The 14229-nt window shown below is 39.8% G+C and overlaps 2 protein-coding genes across 3 annotated transcripts; both read right to left on the bottom strand.

Moving 5' to 3' along the window:
- Positions 1-2463: 2463 nt before the first annotated feature.
- Positions 2464-4568, bottom strand: rbfa (ribosome binding factor A). The gene is made up of 7 exons (XM_046847200.1): positions 4259-4568; positions 4149-4176; positions 3899-4069; positions 3518-3630; positions 3147-3231; positions 2984-3057; positions 2464-2841 (listed from the first exon to the last, which is right to left on the bottom strand). Exons 1-7 carry the CDS (start codon positions 4474-4476, stop codon positions 2508-2510), a joined length of 1023 nt encoding a protein of 340 aa, XP_046703156.1. The 5' UTR covers positions 4477-4568; the 3' UTR covers positions 2464-2507.
- Positions 4569-6502: 1934 nt separating this feature from the next.
- On the bottom strand, positions 6503-13859 carry adnp2a (ADNP homeobox 2a). 2 transcript variants are annotated; one of them, XM_046847197.1, is made up of 4 exons: positions 13567-13859; positions 12686-12806; positions 12504-12596; positions 6503-11692 (listed from the first exon to the last, which is right to left on the bottom strand). In XM_046847197.1, exons 2-4 carry the CDS (start codon positions 12791-12793, stop codon positions 9224-9226), a joined length of 2670 nt encoding a protein of 889 aa, XP_046703153.1. In that variant the 5' UTR covers positions 12794-12806; positions 13567-13859; the 3' UTR covers positions 6503-9223. The 2 variants fall into 2 exon arrangements, with proteins under 2 accessions (XP_046703153.1, XP_046703154.1); XM_046847198.1 differs by lacking the exon at positions 13567-13859 and having other exon boundaries at positions 6503-11696; positions 12507-12596; positions 12686-12716.
- Between the last annotated feature and the right edge of the window lie 370 nt (positions 13860-14229).

Below are 14229 nucleotides of genomic sequence, written 5' to 3'. Positions count from 1 at the left end.
CATATTTACAGCATGTGATTAAATATAAATGCTATATCAGCGCAGAGGTGTGTGGACATCATTTAGAGCCTTTGCTATCCACACGGACAGTTAATGAGGTGATACCGGAGAAACTGCACCTCTTCAAGTCAAGTCAGGAAGCTTTTATATATAAAATTATAGACATTTTACAGATTTAAATGATGTAAATCGGCACGCAGTGAAAATAAAAAAAATAATATTTCACCAAATCACTGGATTAAAACTAAAGTAACGAGTCTGTTTTGAAAATGTAAGAAGTAAAAAGTACAGATATTTGTGTAAAATTTTAATGAGTAAAAGTAAAAAAAAATGTCTGAAAAATAAATAGTGGAGTAAAGTACTGATACCAAAAAAATCTGCTTAAGTACAGTAACGAAGTATCTGTACTCCGTTACTTCCCACCTCTGGTACACAGTGCAGTTTTGGTTGATCTAGATGATTTTAGTTCATTCTTGCGCTTTTATCTACTGACAGTTTTTTAACATTTCATTCAATTTATTTGTGTTTGTGTAGCACTTTTAACAATGGACATTGTCTCCAAATAAGAAATGTATTACTAGGTTTACTACTTTATTCCTAATTTACTAAAGATGGTACTGGTATTTTTCAATCAGCTATGACTTGAATATTTTGAGTTAAATCAGTTTTGTGCAATTGATCTTTTTGATCTTGTTGAAGTTCTTCTTGGCATCAAGGTAGCCCTTTTAGCACTGTGCTTTTAAACATGATGATTCTATTTTATATGATGAGTGTGACTATGCACAAGCAAAAAAAATCCACCAGTATATATGAGGGAGATTCTTACGCACAAATTCAGAATTCAATTCTAGGCAGCTTTGATAAATGAAACCCGTGGATCTTCCCATCTTCAGCCGTTATAGTGCCCGCCGAAGCCTCCAATTCCTGGCCTTGATCGACAGGCAGGGTCATCGATTCGCAACGTTTTTCTATTTACAGTTTATTTGTTGCTGTAGACTTCCACGAACCTATCACAGCTTTTTTTCTATTCGAGAATATGTCTCGAATAATAGACGAGACATATTCATTTCAGCTTTTAAATATTTTATTTATTTTTCAGTAGATCAAAAGTTTAAATACACAAAGCCTGAAGCTTCTCAGAATTTTTTTTTCTCCCCTGACTGACCTGGTGTTACGCAGTCAGGCCTCCTTCTTTCCCAAACCAGGTGTAACTTTCTGGCTGAGGTTATAATGTGTTCTTTTAGCATTTCTAGATATTCCCCCTTCACCAGTTCTGTGTCGAAACCCCCCACAATCGGATGCTGCCACTCCCATGCTTTACAACTGGGTTGGTGCTCTTTAGGTTGATGCCTGATGCCTTCAGCAGTTCATTTATCATTTGTTCATTCCTGTCCCCAGATTTTTATATTTGCATACAAATGTTTGTACAGATGCTCATCTGCATCTTCAGTGATTTGTAAATTGCTCCTACAGAGAAACTGGCTATAAGGAGGTCTTTGAGGAGTTCTTCGGATTCTTGGACCCCCTGGATTCCTGCTAAGTAAATGTATGAACAAAATAATGTCTTTAAATGATGTACATGAGATTGACCCATCTTGACCCCGAGGCAAAAGATACAGGCTAAAAGTAGCTCATGTAGGGACACTATTTTGTTCACATCAGAAATATTTTTTGAAAAAGATCAGACATGTCCCAGGGGTCAGAGGTTTACATACACCAAGTTGATTGTTAATGACTCTGGAAGTTGCTGTAATGACATTTCAAATCATCTTTTTTAGCCAGTTGTTATAATCAGGTCATTGGGAGCAGACCAGTTGCTGTATTTAAAGTTGTACTTTTAAAACCAGTACCATTATACCCTTGATGCCATTCAAAGAATCCAATGAAACTCATCCAAGACTTCAGGGGGAAAAAAAAAGTGTGGTTCCTCCCATCAACGTTTGGTCTTGATAGAAAAATGTACAGCCACTGAGCAGATCAAAGTTCAGGTGAAAGACAAAAATAGAAAAACAATAAACAGTGTAGATCAGATCATCTAGGTTGTGTTATCATTCATAATCACGTTCTGTGCTATAGAATTTATTACTCCAAGCATAAAACTCTCAACTCTCAGCACCAAGCTGTTATTTCCGGGCCCCTGGGCAAGGCCCTTAACCCCATAGCTGCTGTTGAACGAATGAAGTAAACAAGTCATTCTGGATAATGGTATCTGCCAAATGCCTTCAATATAAATAAATGATTATAATCAAAAAGGCAATGAATGAATATGAACGTAAAATGTTTTTAAAAAGGATCCTTCAAATTTCAATTTATTTTGGTTTAATCTCTTCTCATTGGATGATTTGTCACTGAATTATCCTCTGCAGTGAATTTTTACTGTACTCACTCCTGCGTCAGTCACTCTGTCTAGCCAATCAGCTCTGTTCTACATACCACTTTGTATGAAAAATGATAACTATATAATATTTTTCAGGTTTTTTATTTATTTATTTATTTATTTATTTTTATCATGTCCGCTCTGAGGCCTGACTGTCCTCTGAATCACATTCATCCTGTTCATCCTGCTCCTTCTGAAGTTGCCTCCTGAGCAGGAACTCTTTGGGCGTGATGTCATCGTCTTTCATCTTCTTCGCTTTGCGTTTTTTCTTCTCGATCAGCTTCTGCTTTCTGATCTCCGCTAACAAGTCTAGCTGCTCTTGAGTCAGAGACGCCGAGTTGTTGATCTGCATGTTTGAGTCTCTCAAATCAAACCGCTGTTTATAGTCCTCAATCTGTTTATAGAGAGCGTCGTGATCAATGCCGAGCACGACTCTCTTCTTCTCCACCGTGTGTTCTCTTGTCCTGTGGAAAGAAATCCTCGTTTTATTTCTAGTCATGTGTTTTGTAAGGAATGATAGACACGGGCCATATTTATTATATAGTTATGATTATACCTATAAATCTGCCAGTAGACAGTTACTAAAAACAGAAGTACAAATCTTACTCGGCATCTTCAGGGACGATCTTCTCAGAGTCTTCACTGGGGCCGTAATCGGCAATCTTTAGAAGATTTTCCACCTGACATCAGAGAAAAAAAAAAAATAAAACGATTCATCCAGTTTACTCATGTTGTCATTTTAATGCCATGACTGAATAGATCCGGTTACCTCTTTCAGAGCTGCATACTGTTTATCTAGGACAAAAACTAAAGGAGGAACACTGCCCAAGATCTGCTGTGAGACGAGAAGGTATCTGAAACACACAAGCGCATATTATAATGACCCTATTCTTGTTTCACTGTGCAATTGAATGTACATACATACGCCAATACGAGGTGCTATCAAAAAGTTTTGAGACTAGCTTTGTTTACACTTTAGTTTTCTACATTTACACATAGGAAGATGACTTTTGGCACACTGACTTATGAAGGTTGATGCTTCCTGTGACTGTGCGTGCAGCCTTGTGCTGCCATCTGTTGGCGTTTTACAAAACTAGCATCGAAACTTTTTTTTTTTTTAACCACCTCAGAAATACGTACCGTATCCGCGGGGCACATTTGTCCAAAAGTTTCTGAATCTGAGCGTCTCTGTTAGAGGACAAACTCGTCTTCCAGTAGATTCGACAAGCAGTGTGATCTGCTAGCAGCGAAACCTTAAAATAAAACCAGGGGAACATTTTTGATTAGAAATAAAATGTATTTAAAAGCACTTTTCAGAGCACAAGGGAGCATGTGCAACAGTCCAGCAAGCATTAAACTATTAACATCAACATGAAGAAGGAGGAAATGGGTTACCATAGTGATTTAACAAAGAACAGAGCATCTCTCTAAAACTGAGATGGTTTTCACCACAAGAAATGACCTAGAAGGTAATACACACAGAACCAGAGGAGAAAGCGTAAAAGGCATGGTTTATCGTACTTTAGTGAGCTCCACATTGTAACTTGGGATCTCCGCATGAACCTCATGAGAGGACAGGAGGTCAGAGATGGCTTTATAAAGGATGGTGTTCAGGGTTCGCACTCGTAAACTGTCCTCTGTGGTCCTTTTCTTGGCTGGTTTCATGGAGCTGGATGGACCTGTGAGTACAGACTGAAAACACACTCAGTAAACCTGCAATAAAGTTCTTCTGCTGCACATGGGGGCTGCATTATGGTGCACCATAACTCACCTGGGGAGTTTCATACCACTTCTTCTTCCTGGTCAGGAGAAAACACTGAGGTTTACAGGGCTGGATACAGTTTTAATGGCATTACTGGTCCTTCATCAGTCTGTACTCACCTCCTGTTGGTGAGCATCTTCTTCAGCAGGTCGCCACACTGACCAGCAGAGGTGTGGACGTTCCTCCCTCCCAGATCCTGATGTAGAAATGTTCTCCTGAAGGACAAGTTCTGATGGCCAACTGCAGTCTCCAGCTTCCGCATGGTGGTGACCACGACACCGGCATATCGAGATAAACATTTCTGAATCCAGTACTGACCGATTAGTGCCATATTCATATCAAAACATTAGTATTATAGCTTTAAAGAAGAACGCACGAGGCCAAACGAGCTACGCGCTCATAACCCCGAATCTTCTTCTAGGATTGACTATAAGTCGTACAGAATTATGAACCTGTAGCCAATTAGGCTGTAGGAAATTTGTATGGTAGCCAATCGGAGCGTAGAGGCGGGGTTTGTCGTCAGCAAATCTCAAGATCACTTGCTTTTGCCTGAAACTGAAGGCAAAATAAGTGATCCCAGATTGCATCGATGATTTAAGAGAATATATTTAAGATATACTAACTCGATAGATAGATAGATAGATAGATAGATAGATAGATAGATAGATAGATAGATAGATAGATAGATAGATAGATAGATAAGCAGCTTCATGTATCTCATTAGAGGTCAATTTAGAGCTGCATTAGACTCTGAACTTTATTGTGCAATAAATGTTTCACTCAATTAGAACTTTAAAAATAAGTTAAATAATCATTAATAAAGCAGACTGCAGTCAGAATCACATTTTTTATTGATTGATTGATTTTTAAATATGTGAGAGAATTGTATTTTTGGCCCATGGCACGCAATCGAGTTAGATTTTTTTGTCTTTATGAGTAAAAGCCTGGGCATGTCTAAACTACACCATTTTAAATACAGTATTTATACACAGTGTATGGTAACGTTAAATAAATTTACAGATGTTAAATTGAAAAAAATCCTCCCTTGGTATATAAAAAAGCTTTACACATCTTGGCATCCAGAACATTTGTTTCTCCAAACATTCAGCTGAAATTATTTGCCATGCTGCTTATAAAACTACTAGTGATCCAGTTCTTTTCATTCAAACTTTTACAAATTGACAGCCAAGAAAAAATTCCAAGCCTCTTGCTCAGGGCAAATGTGCATTAGAGCAGAATCTTCTGCTTTTCCTTACTTCATTTCTGCACTATATTCTGTATCTTGTCTGCCTTGTGTTTGGGCCTCTACATAAACCCAGTATTTAAGTTTGGCCCACTCGAGGATTGAAGTGGATCTAATGTAACAAATGATAGCAGGCTGTCAAGATGATGTGAGCCGAATCTGGTAAACATTGGACAAAATTTGTAAAAGCAATAAAGGCAGTTAGATGTAAGAACATTGTTATTGTTGCTTCTCACTAGTAGATGGTGCTGGCAGAAAATTTGTTCCATTTCTGTTCCAAAACAGATGTTTGCAATCTTTCCCCTTAAGGGCCACGTGGGTGCGGGGTTTCATTCCAACCAAGTAAATCCAAATGTATATTTTATGGAAAACATTGGACACCCATGGCCTAAAGTCAAGGTCCTGAATCTTACCAAGTTTCTTGTAAAGAGCACATTGCAGAATTACAGCCTCGGGGGTGTTTGGCAGCTTTGTTGTTAGATTTATTGACTCATAATGGACAAACAGTTTAAATTATTCAAAAATCTTTTGATAATTATGACCCAAATTTTGTGTTGATTGAGTACAGGAATTTCACAGATACCTGTCATTGTTGGACATGGTTCAAAAGTTATAATTATACATCTTAGATTAAGCCCAAATTTTACATGGTAGTGCCATATTGCATTCTCAGCATTTTAGATTGGGTCAGAATGTTTCATGCACCCGCCCCAACAAAGTGGCCAAATTGTACAACTTTTTACCAGACGGGTCTATGGGCTGCCTTTGACAACTGAGCTAGAAGAAAAACAAAAAGATAACAGTTATAAATAATGGAGATATTTTACTTAGATTTTTGGTTTGAAAGAAAAAAAAATTGTTTACAGATGCACCAGCAAGACAAGACCAAAAATGTGTCCTTATTGAACTCTCTCTCATTAATGTTAATTACAAAATTTCATGTAGTTTTACTTCACACATTCACTCTGCTCTTACATATGGAATTACCTTCAACATCTGTGTTTCAATTTTATTGTTCTCGACCCTTATATTTACTTAGATATATCTTTAATCTCCAGTTTAAAAAAAAAAACAAAAACAGAAATGTATGCGTTAGGACAGAACTTCGATTTGCTTTCACTGAAGAGCTTAGGTCCATGTTTATTGGCATCCTCACCACATAAAGGCTCAATGGTTAAAGGACAACATACAAGACAGTGAGTAAGTGGTCTGTACACAGAACTACATCATGTTAACAGAGTGTACAAAACTAGTTAAGACCAACACAGTGACAGTGTGGAAAAACGATACATTGCAGATACAAGATCAGCTTGATAGTAGCTTTAGCTTGTTTTTCTTCTTCTTCTTCTTCTTCTTCTTGATGCAAGCAGTAACTCAAAAAAGTTGTGAATAAATAAATAAAAACATTGTTTTAGTCCAAATGCCTATAATTAGCATATAGTAACGCAAAACGTTTCTCCCACGATCTCCCAAAATACATTCTTAAACACGGCCCACATCACTACCACTTCCGGAAGGTTGTGTATTTGTCTATTAATGCTATAAGTAATAAAAATGACGTGGAATATTTGTGACAATTTTGCATGGCAGAGTATGGGGGGCGGGGAGAGAGGGGGGGTTTGGTGGAAGAGAGATACACGAGCTGTTTGTTTCACCTGATGAACAACATTGCACACTGACATTTTACATAAACAAAGGAGTACAGCATTTATTCAACAGGTTTTAACATATCAAGCCTTGTAGCTTAAAATTTTTCAGAATTTGAGATCAAAAGGTTCAGCAAATCATTTTAAAAATGACAAAAAGTTTACGTTTAAATAAAATTGCACTATAATAAAAATTGGCCAGAATTTTGTATGATTTGTCGCTAAACTGATTATCAAGGTCGGATATAAAAAGCTGAGCAAGTGTGCGATAGTGTTAAACACGCTCTCATGGGTGATTTGCATATATTCATTTGCATGAATCAATTCATGATAAACGTAAAAACTTTTAAGTATTTAAAAGCCCCATCAAAGCCTCAATCATATAAGCTGAAGCTAAAGTTCTCCCAAAATCTAAACATGACAGTATCTCTTATATGGGGTCTCCCAAGCATCTTTAGACTGACCTTTCTGGAGTCATCTGCATTTGAGACCTTCCCGCACCAGCGCCTACCTAAATATATCTATTTCTAAAGCTTGTTTGGCAAATTTTATCTACACAAACAAAACCTTAATTGCGATAAAAAAGCAGGAGTGTCCATATCATAAGATTGCACTTATGCTATCCGCATCCTTGCTAGTAAAACATTAGGGCTTCATATAAAATAAAAATATATTATACAGTATTAAGAATATACTCTTCAACAGCATTAATCAGCACGCTCGACCCACTGTTTCTCCCACCGGATCGTGCTGAAAGAAACTCGTTAGGTTATAAATTCGAAATAGAACACAACCCCATCCCAAATAAACTTTTTTAATAGAATATGAATGGTTTTAAAAGGCAAACATTTTTCTTTCTTTCTATTAGTACACTCAACATAGGATAAAAAAAAAAAAGAAGAAGCAATGACGTAAATCGGTACACTGAACTTCTCAAAGGTACTAGTGGTAAACTACACTCACGTTCCACTTTATTCGGAACATTTGCGCTCATTTTGGCAGCTATCCGATCAGTTCATCGATCATGTGCCGGTTGCACAATGCATGAAATCATGCACAGTTCATCAGAACGAATAAAACCTATAATCTTTGTAATGGAAATGTGTAGCAGATGGGCTTGTCTGAGCATTTCAGAAACCGCTGATCTCCTGGGAATTGTACATACAGGCATGCACAAAATGGGGTAAAATACAATAAACACTCAGTGAGTGACTGTTCTACAGGCAAGAGGACGGAGTGAAAGATTGGTTTGCACTGTCAGGAGGTTCAATAGTAACTCATATAATCGGCCTCTATAACCGCGCTCGAGCAGAAAAGCATCTCGGAAAACACCGAGCCTTGAGGTGGATGGGTTACAACGGCAGAAGTTCATTCTTGACCTGATGTGGTCTTCTGCTGCTGTTCACCTAAAGCTTTTCTGCTCAGTTACTATACACTTCCTGTCAACTCAAACAAGTCTGGCCATTCTCCTCCGATTTCAACAAGGTGTTTCAGTTTACAAATCCTCTTCCCCCAGACGGTTTTGTTTTTTTTACCCCGCACCATTTTGTCTAGAAACCCGAAGCGGCCCAAACACAAATTTGTCCCTATTTTGACGTGGGCACTATTTGCGCTTCTGCCATATGACTGGCGGATTGGATAACCATATGAATGAGCAGGCAAACACGTGTTCCTACTCAAGAGGACGGTGAGTGTGTAGAATTTCATACAGAAGTGATGCACTGCAGCTGAACAAAATGCATACTACAGGTCTCAGAAAGCACTTTTTACATTAGAAATGTACAGGGGCCCATACACACGAGTGCATTTACAGGATAGCTGTGTAAAAAATACTAACAGAGTTGCCAACTTACAAACTGGCAAATAATATCAGAAATGGTACCCAAACATGTATATATCTGTAATTATTTACACACAATCCTTACCCAAACCATAGAATTACATCTTAAACATAGCTAAACGATGCAATTCCAAACGGATCGAGCCAAAGCCTGTCCGTTTAGTGCTGCCAATTCATTTATTGGCTTATAATAAAGTTGTGTATGACCTAAACTGTGTACTGGAGAAGGACAAACCCTATAATATGGCCCTCCGAATCCTTCTTTTGACACCTCTGATAGAAATCACTTAACTTTAAATGAACACGAATTCTAACTTAAGCATGCTTATATAAATACAGTATTTTATCGGGTTCTTCAGACTTTGGGCTCCACCTCTGGAATTAGAAGGTCATGTTTCACTTTATTCACCTCGGACATGTTGAAGCCCAGTAGTACTACAGTTCTTCTCCTCTGGATTGTTTTCATGCATCTGCTCCGTTTCATACCAAAGTGGTGCAGCACATCTGTCTTGTTCAACCACAGACGGGCAGCGAGTGTTAGCAGCTCCAGTTTGGAGGGGTAGGGCTTAGTGTGAAAGTACTTTGTGAGGAACTCTTTCCTGTTCTCGAACGATTGCATCTCCATTCCTGATGGGTCCAGGACAAGCTCAGCTGGGGCAGGAACTTCATTCTTACAGGCCCTGACCCCTCTGTTTTTCTCACCACTGGACTCCCGCTTGGACTTTTCTTTGGCAGTGTGTTTTTCGTCTGCGTTGAGTATGATGTGTGGCTGGAAACTCTGCTGGATCGAGTTTACCCTCTCGCCATTGACGTGCGCGGTTGTGTCCGGATTCAGACGTTTCTCCGATTCCTTGACACTCTTGGGGGCGCACCGACAGCGCTGTACGTGAATAGAAATGGTTTTGGGAGTCGACTTTTCCGAATACACCCCGAAGCAGTAGATACACTTGAAGGCAGGAGATTTCAGTATGGCGTGGATGGTGGGCACGATGTGGTGTATTGTTTTCAAATGATACTCGTAGGCCTCCAAAGTCTGCAGCTTGATCTGGCAGAACGGACATACTGTAGGTATGGTTTTCAGGGTGGGCGGGTATACAGCCTTCGCAGAGTCTGGGTACATCTTGATGTAGATTTTCTCTTGAGCGCTAGTGACCAGCACAAGGTTGAGCTCTCGGTTATCCAGCAAGTCTTTGGGAACGTCGGTGTTCAAGCTGAAGGTGGAAAATTCGATATTGCCTTCGTCGTCGCAGTCTAGCTTGTACTCGCCTTTAATGAAGTCTCGGTTTTTCTTGATTTTCAAGTTGTGCTCTTTGTTTGAGTGCTCCATGATCTGCTTGAAGGAGTAGAACATCAGAGGGCAAAACAGGCACCTCAAACCATGCAGCAAGTGCTGAAAGATCCACTGCTCGGTCAACAAAACCTTGCACCGTAGGCATTTTACAGTATCGTCGTTCTGTTTCTTTAGGAATGGCGCAAAAACCGCCAATTTGTTTGGCCGATTTTTTTTACGCGGCACCTCTTTTTGGCCTGAAGGTGCAGGCTTAGCAGGCAGGGCCGCAGATTTTGACGAAGATATTACTGAGGACTGAGGACCATTCTGTGTCATAACTACTGATGTTCGATTGCCTACATGGCTAGCGCTGGCCTGGCCAGCTACGGTGTTTACTTGAACAGGAGCCAAAGTGTACGTCGGTACCCCATTCACCTTGTTGCCTGTAGGAATGAGTCGGACAGACTGAGAGGCTATGATGGGCTGCCTGTGGGCAGATTGGTTTAGCTGTAGCCTGTGAGTAAACAGCATGGGCGGACGTACATTAGTTTTGCCTGGAAGATTGACCTGAACTCCGGATGGCAGAAGCACTTGTTGGGCTGATTGAGATTGGGAGAGCCTAGGCATCGTCATGGTCATGGGTACCTGTTTGTTTGGCATCATCATATTTATAGATTTAACAAGCGAGGGGGAAGACAAGGTAGACAACCCTTGATGGATTCCACTAGTAGATTGTTGTTGTAGTAAAGCAGGAGTCTGGGAGGAAAGGAAGACCTGCCTTCCTCCAGCAGAGCACAGAAGACCTGCTGAGTTTGCGGTCCCTGCCATGAGCATCGTGCCATTTGATTTAGCTGCTGAATGTCCTTTCATTTGCTTGCTTTGCTGCTCAAAGTTGGCGCCTCGGACCATGCTTACATTTTTAGCCTGATTCAAATTTGGTGCAAGATTCAGCAAGTTCGCCTGCCCGGCGTTTGGAGTCTTTTCGCTGATAAACGGCATAATATGCCAGTGAAGATCCTTATGCTTGTCCGAACTCAAAATGTGATACAAAAGATGTTCTATGGTCTCTGCTGGCAATTTACACTCCTTGCAGTAATACTTAGAATTTAGAACTCTGGCACTTTTGCTTTGAACTGACAAGTTTTGGCCACTTTCCAACCTGTGCCCAAAGTAACGGTTCAACAATGTTGCATAGTGATTCACCAAAACATGTTTCTTCATCACATAAAGCAAAGAGTCAGAGTAGCCACAGCTCACACACATGTACCGATCTTCAGCCAGGTCGGAAGAGGTTGGAAAGGTTAAAGACTTAGGTGGCTGAATAACTGACACGGTGGGTGTGGATATTGGTTTTGGAAGTGTGGGGTGGAAATACTTGAGGTGCTGATTTATGGTTTCTGGACGGCTTACGAAAGGACATTGGGGGCAGGCTAAAAGTGATGCGAGGTCTAGTTCCTCCCTATGACACCGCAAAGCGTGACTTCGGAAGGTGTAAAAAGACCGGGTGGAAAACCAGCACAGGCTGCAGCACAAGGATTCCGTCCGATATTTCCACTTTATGAGGAAAAAAAGAAAACACAAGCAACAACAGTAATGCTCATGTTAAAGTCATGTACCAGTCAATCATTCAAGCAATCTTCCTGAGGTGTTCTGATGAAGACCAGAACTGAAAATCAATAGCTCGTTCGGTTTAAAATGAAGCAGATCGTTCTAATACGTTTCATTTGACTTCATTGGATACGAATATATTTCTGAAAGGTTCATTCACAAACCTGATTACACAAATCTTACATTAGAATCAATGCTGCATGGTTTATTACACCTTCTGCCAGCCAATTCTATCTTCTGCTGCTGAAATCATATTTGATTACAAATTAGTACTAGAACATTTATTCATTTAATAGAATTAAAATAGGGTCCCGGTTGATTTCCTTTGATTTTCCAATAAGCAATGCTGAGATTGGAAATGATTGAGACCCACTTATGAAGTCAGTGACTGTACACATTTATGACCATATATAAACATACCTCGGTTTGGTATTGGTTAATGGAGGGCAAGTTTTATGTGCCACAGTAAAATTTGGATTGAATGGGAAGCATTATTTAAGAATAACTCTCATTCTTTTTTTATTTTAATAGGCAGATGAAAAAGTTGAAAGGTGAGAAAAATTATACAAACTAATTATTCAAATTCAAATATTTCTTTAAAAAATGTATTATACTTAAGTCAAATTGACTGCCAGTCACAAATAATAATAGTAAAATTTGTATTTTTTGGTAAAATAATATTTTATTTAAATATTTATAGTTTATAAAAACGTATCACATCACTAAGGAGGACACCGCTCATCAATGTCTCACACACCTTTTTTCTCCTCTTTCCGACATGTCCATCCGTGAAATCGCTCCATTCGGTGTTGTTGAAACTCGCCTCGCCAGCATCAAAGGTTTTGTATTCCTGTTGGTAACAATTAAATATGACTAAAACACCCAGAGGAAGATTCGATCTCAAGTAGACTTCACGTTTTGTTTTTGACGAACACTTACCTCGATCAAGTCCTTACAACTCTGCAGTGCGATGTCACACAGAATACTCTTGACTTTTTTCCGCGATCTTCTGAGCTTCACCAGATCGTTCACAGGCACCTGGTACATTGTGTTCGTTTCTCTACAGGGCCACAGCACAACCACATTCATAATCCGCTCGCTCACGTTGCATATGAAGATTCAATTTTATTTGTATAGCACTTTTGACAATGGTCTGAAGGTCATGAGGTTCAAATCTCAGCCACTCCAAGCTGCCACTGCTGGGCCCCTGAGCAAGGCCCTTAACCCCATAGCTGCTCAGATGCATGAATAAGTTCACTAGATAAAGAAGTCTCCAGAATGCCATAAATATAAAATGTTAATCCTTGAGAGGAACCTGACTCAACAGATCCTCATGTGGATAATCTATTCATAATAGTTTTATCATCATCGAGGTGTTCAGTTCACTAATGGGTGCTTGAATGCAGATGTAGATCTCCTCACTATAACTACAAGAACACTAAAACACAGTAAAATAAATGAATAGAGAAACTGATGAGCATGACAGGCTGGTTCTTTAATTTAGAGGGATATCATATACAGGTTGATCACATACAAAGCTTTTGTGATGATTATAGTTGTATGTAAGAGCTTAAATAAAGGGCGCATAGGTGATCAGAAATCTGTAATAATGAATGGGGAACCTGTCAATCATCAGCCAGTGGGGTAACAGCAGCTGTGTGTGGGGAAAAAAAAGGCCTGCTGGAAATCTGATGTTGAAGTGGATGTGCTGGAGAAAAGAAAATACACTACATGTTCCCTGTGCTGCACTGACACTCAGCTGGGGGAAATGAACACTGACGCTGTGTGTGTGTGTGTGTGTGTGTGTGCTGCCTCTCTACCTTGACGATCCGCTCAGGAGGAAGGCGGTTTGATGCTTTTCGGCTGCGTGTGTTGTCTTCCGGCGTCACCGTGAGGCGCGCGGTGTGATGTTCATGAACCGACGCCTTCCTCGGATACTCCCACGTTTTCACGCTCGTGCGGCTGTGATTTCTAATGAAAAACAAAGGCGCACCGCTTTTTATAATTTTTTTTGTAACGCTTTTGTTTTCACCTCAGTGCAATACTAGTCCGCTCTTTCTGGAAAACATGGCGCACAGGAAGACGGGAAGTGACGTAGGCAATTTGCGGATGACACAGTGCAAAAAAAAGTCCTTTGAGATCAAACGAAGTGGGCGTGGTCAAAACATTGACGTCATATTTGAGTGGCGTTTGGGATTTGACTTGACGCGCACCTTGTCCTCTCAGTTTACCTGGTTGGCCACCTGTGCCATCCCTTCATCATACACTGCCACTCAGACTTGATGGAACATGTTCATGTGAGCCATTCATGACACCTACTCATGGCTCTAACAGATTTCTAGTGAGATGCTGAAGTGTCAGAACACTTTAGACTACAGTTTGGACTAAATGAAGATATAAATACATATACATATGTGTATTAACCCGACCAGGCATAAGTTTATGGCTACCGTTCAAACATTATGACCACCTGCATAATATTT

This window comes from Silurus meridionalis, chromosome 4, assembly GCF_014805685.1.
Source record: "Silurus meridionalis isolate SWU-2019-XX chromosome 4, ASM1480568v1, whole genome shotgun sequence".
In the NCBI taxonomy this organism is placed as follows: Eukaryota; Metazoa; Chordata; class Actinopteri; order Siluriformes; family Siluridae; genus Silurus; species Silurus meridionalis.
Note: the sequence above shows the minus strand (reverse complement) of the source record. Positions and strands in the feature narration are given on the sequence as shown.

Coding starts and splice junctions, on each gene's coding strand:
- rbfa (XM_046847200.1), bottom strand. CDS start 4,476: ATGAATATGGCACTAATCGGTCAGTACTGGATTCAGAAATGTTTATCT. Junction 3,631..3,898: donor ACAATGTGGAGCTCACTAAA/GTACGATAAACC, acceptor TTTTATTTTAAG/GTTTCGCTGCTAGCAGATCA. Junction 2,842..2,983: donor ATCGTCCCTGAAGATGCCGA/GTAAGATTTGTA, acceptor TTCTTTCCACAG/GACAAGAGAACACACGGTGG.
- adnp2a (XM_046847197.1), bottom strand. CDS start 12,793: ATGTACCAGGTGCCTGTGAACGATCTGGTGAAGCTCAGAAGATCGCGG. Junction 12,597..12,685: donor GTTGTAAGGACTTGATCGAG/GTAAGTGTTCGT, acceptor TGTTACCAACAG/GAATACAAAACCTTTGATGC. Junction 11,693..12,503: donor TCGGAAAGAGGAGAAAAAAG/GTGTGTGAGACA, acceptor TTCCTCATAAAG/TGGAAATATCGGACGGAATC.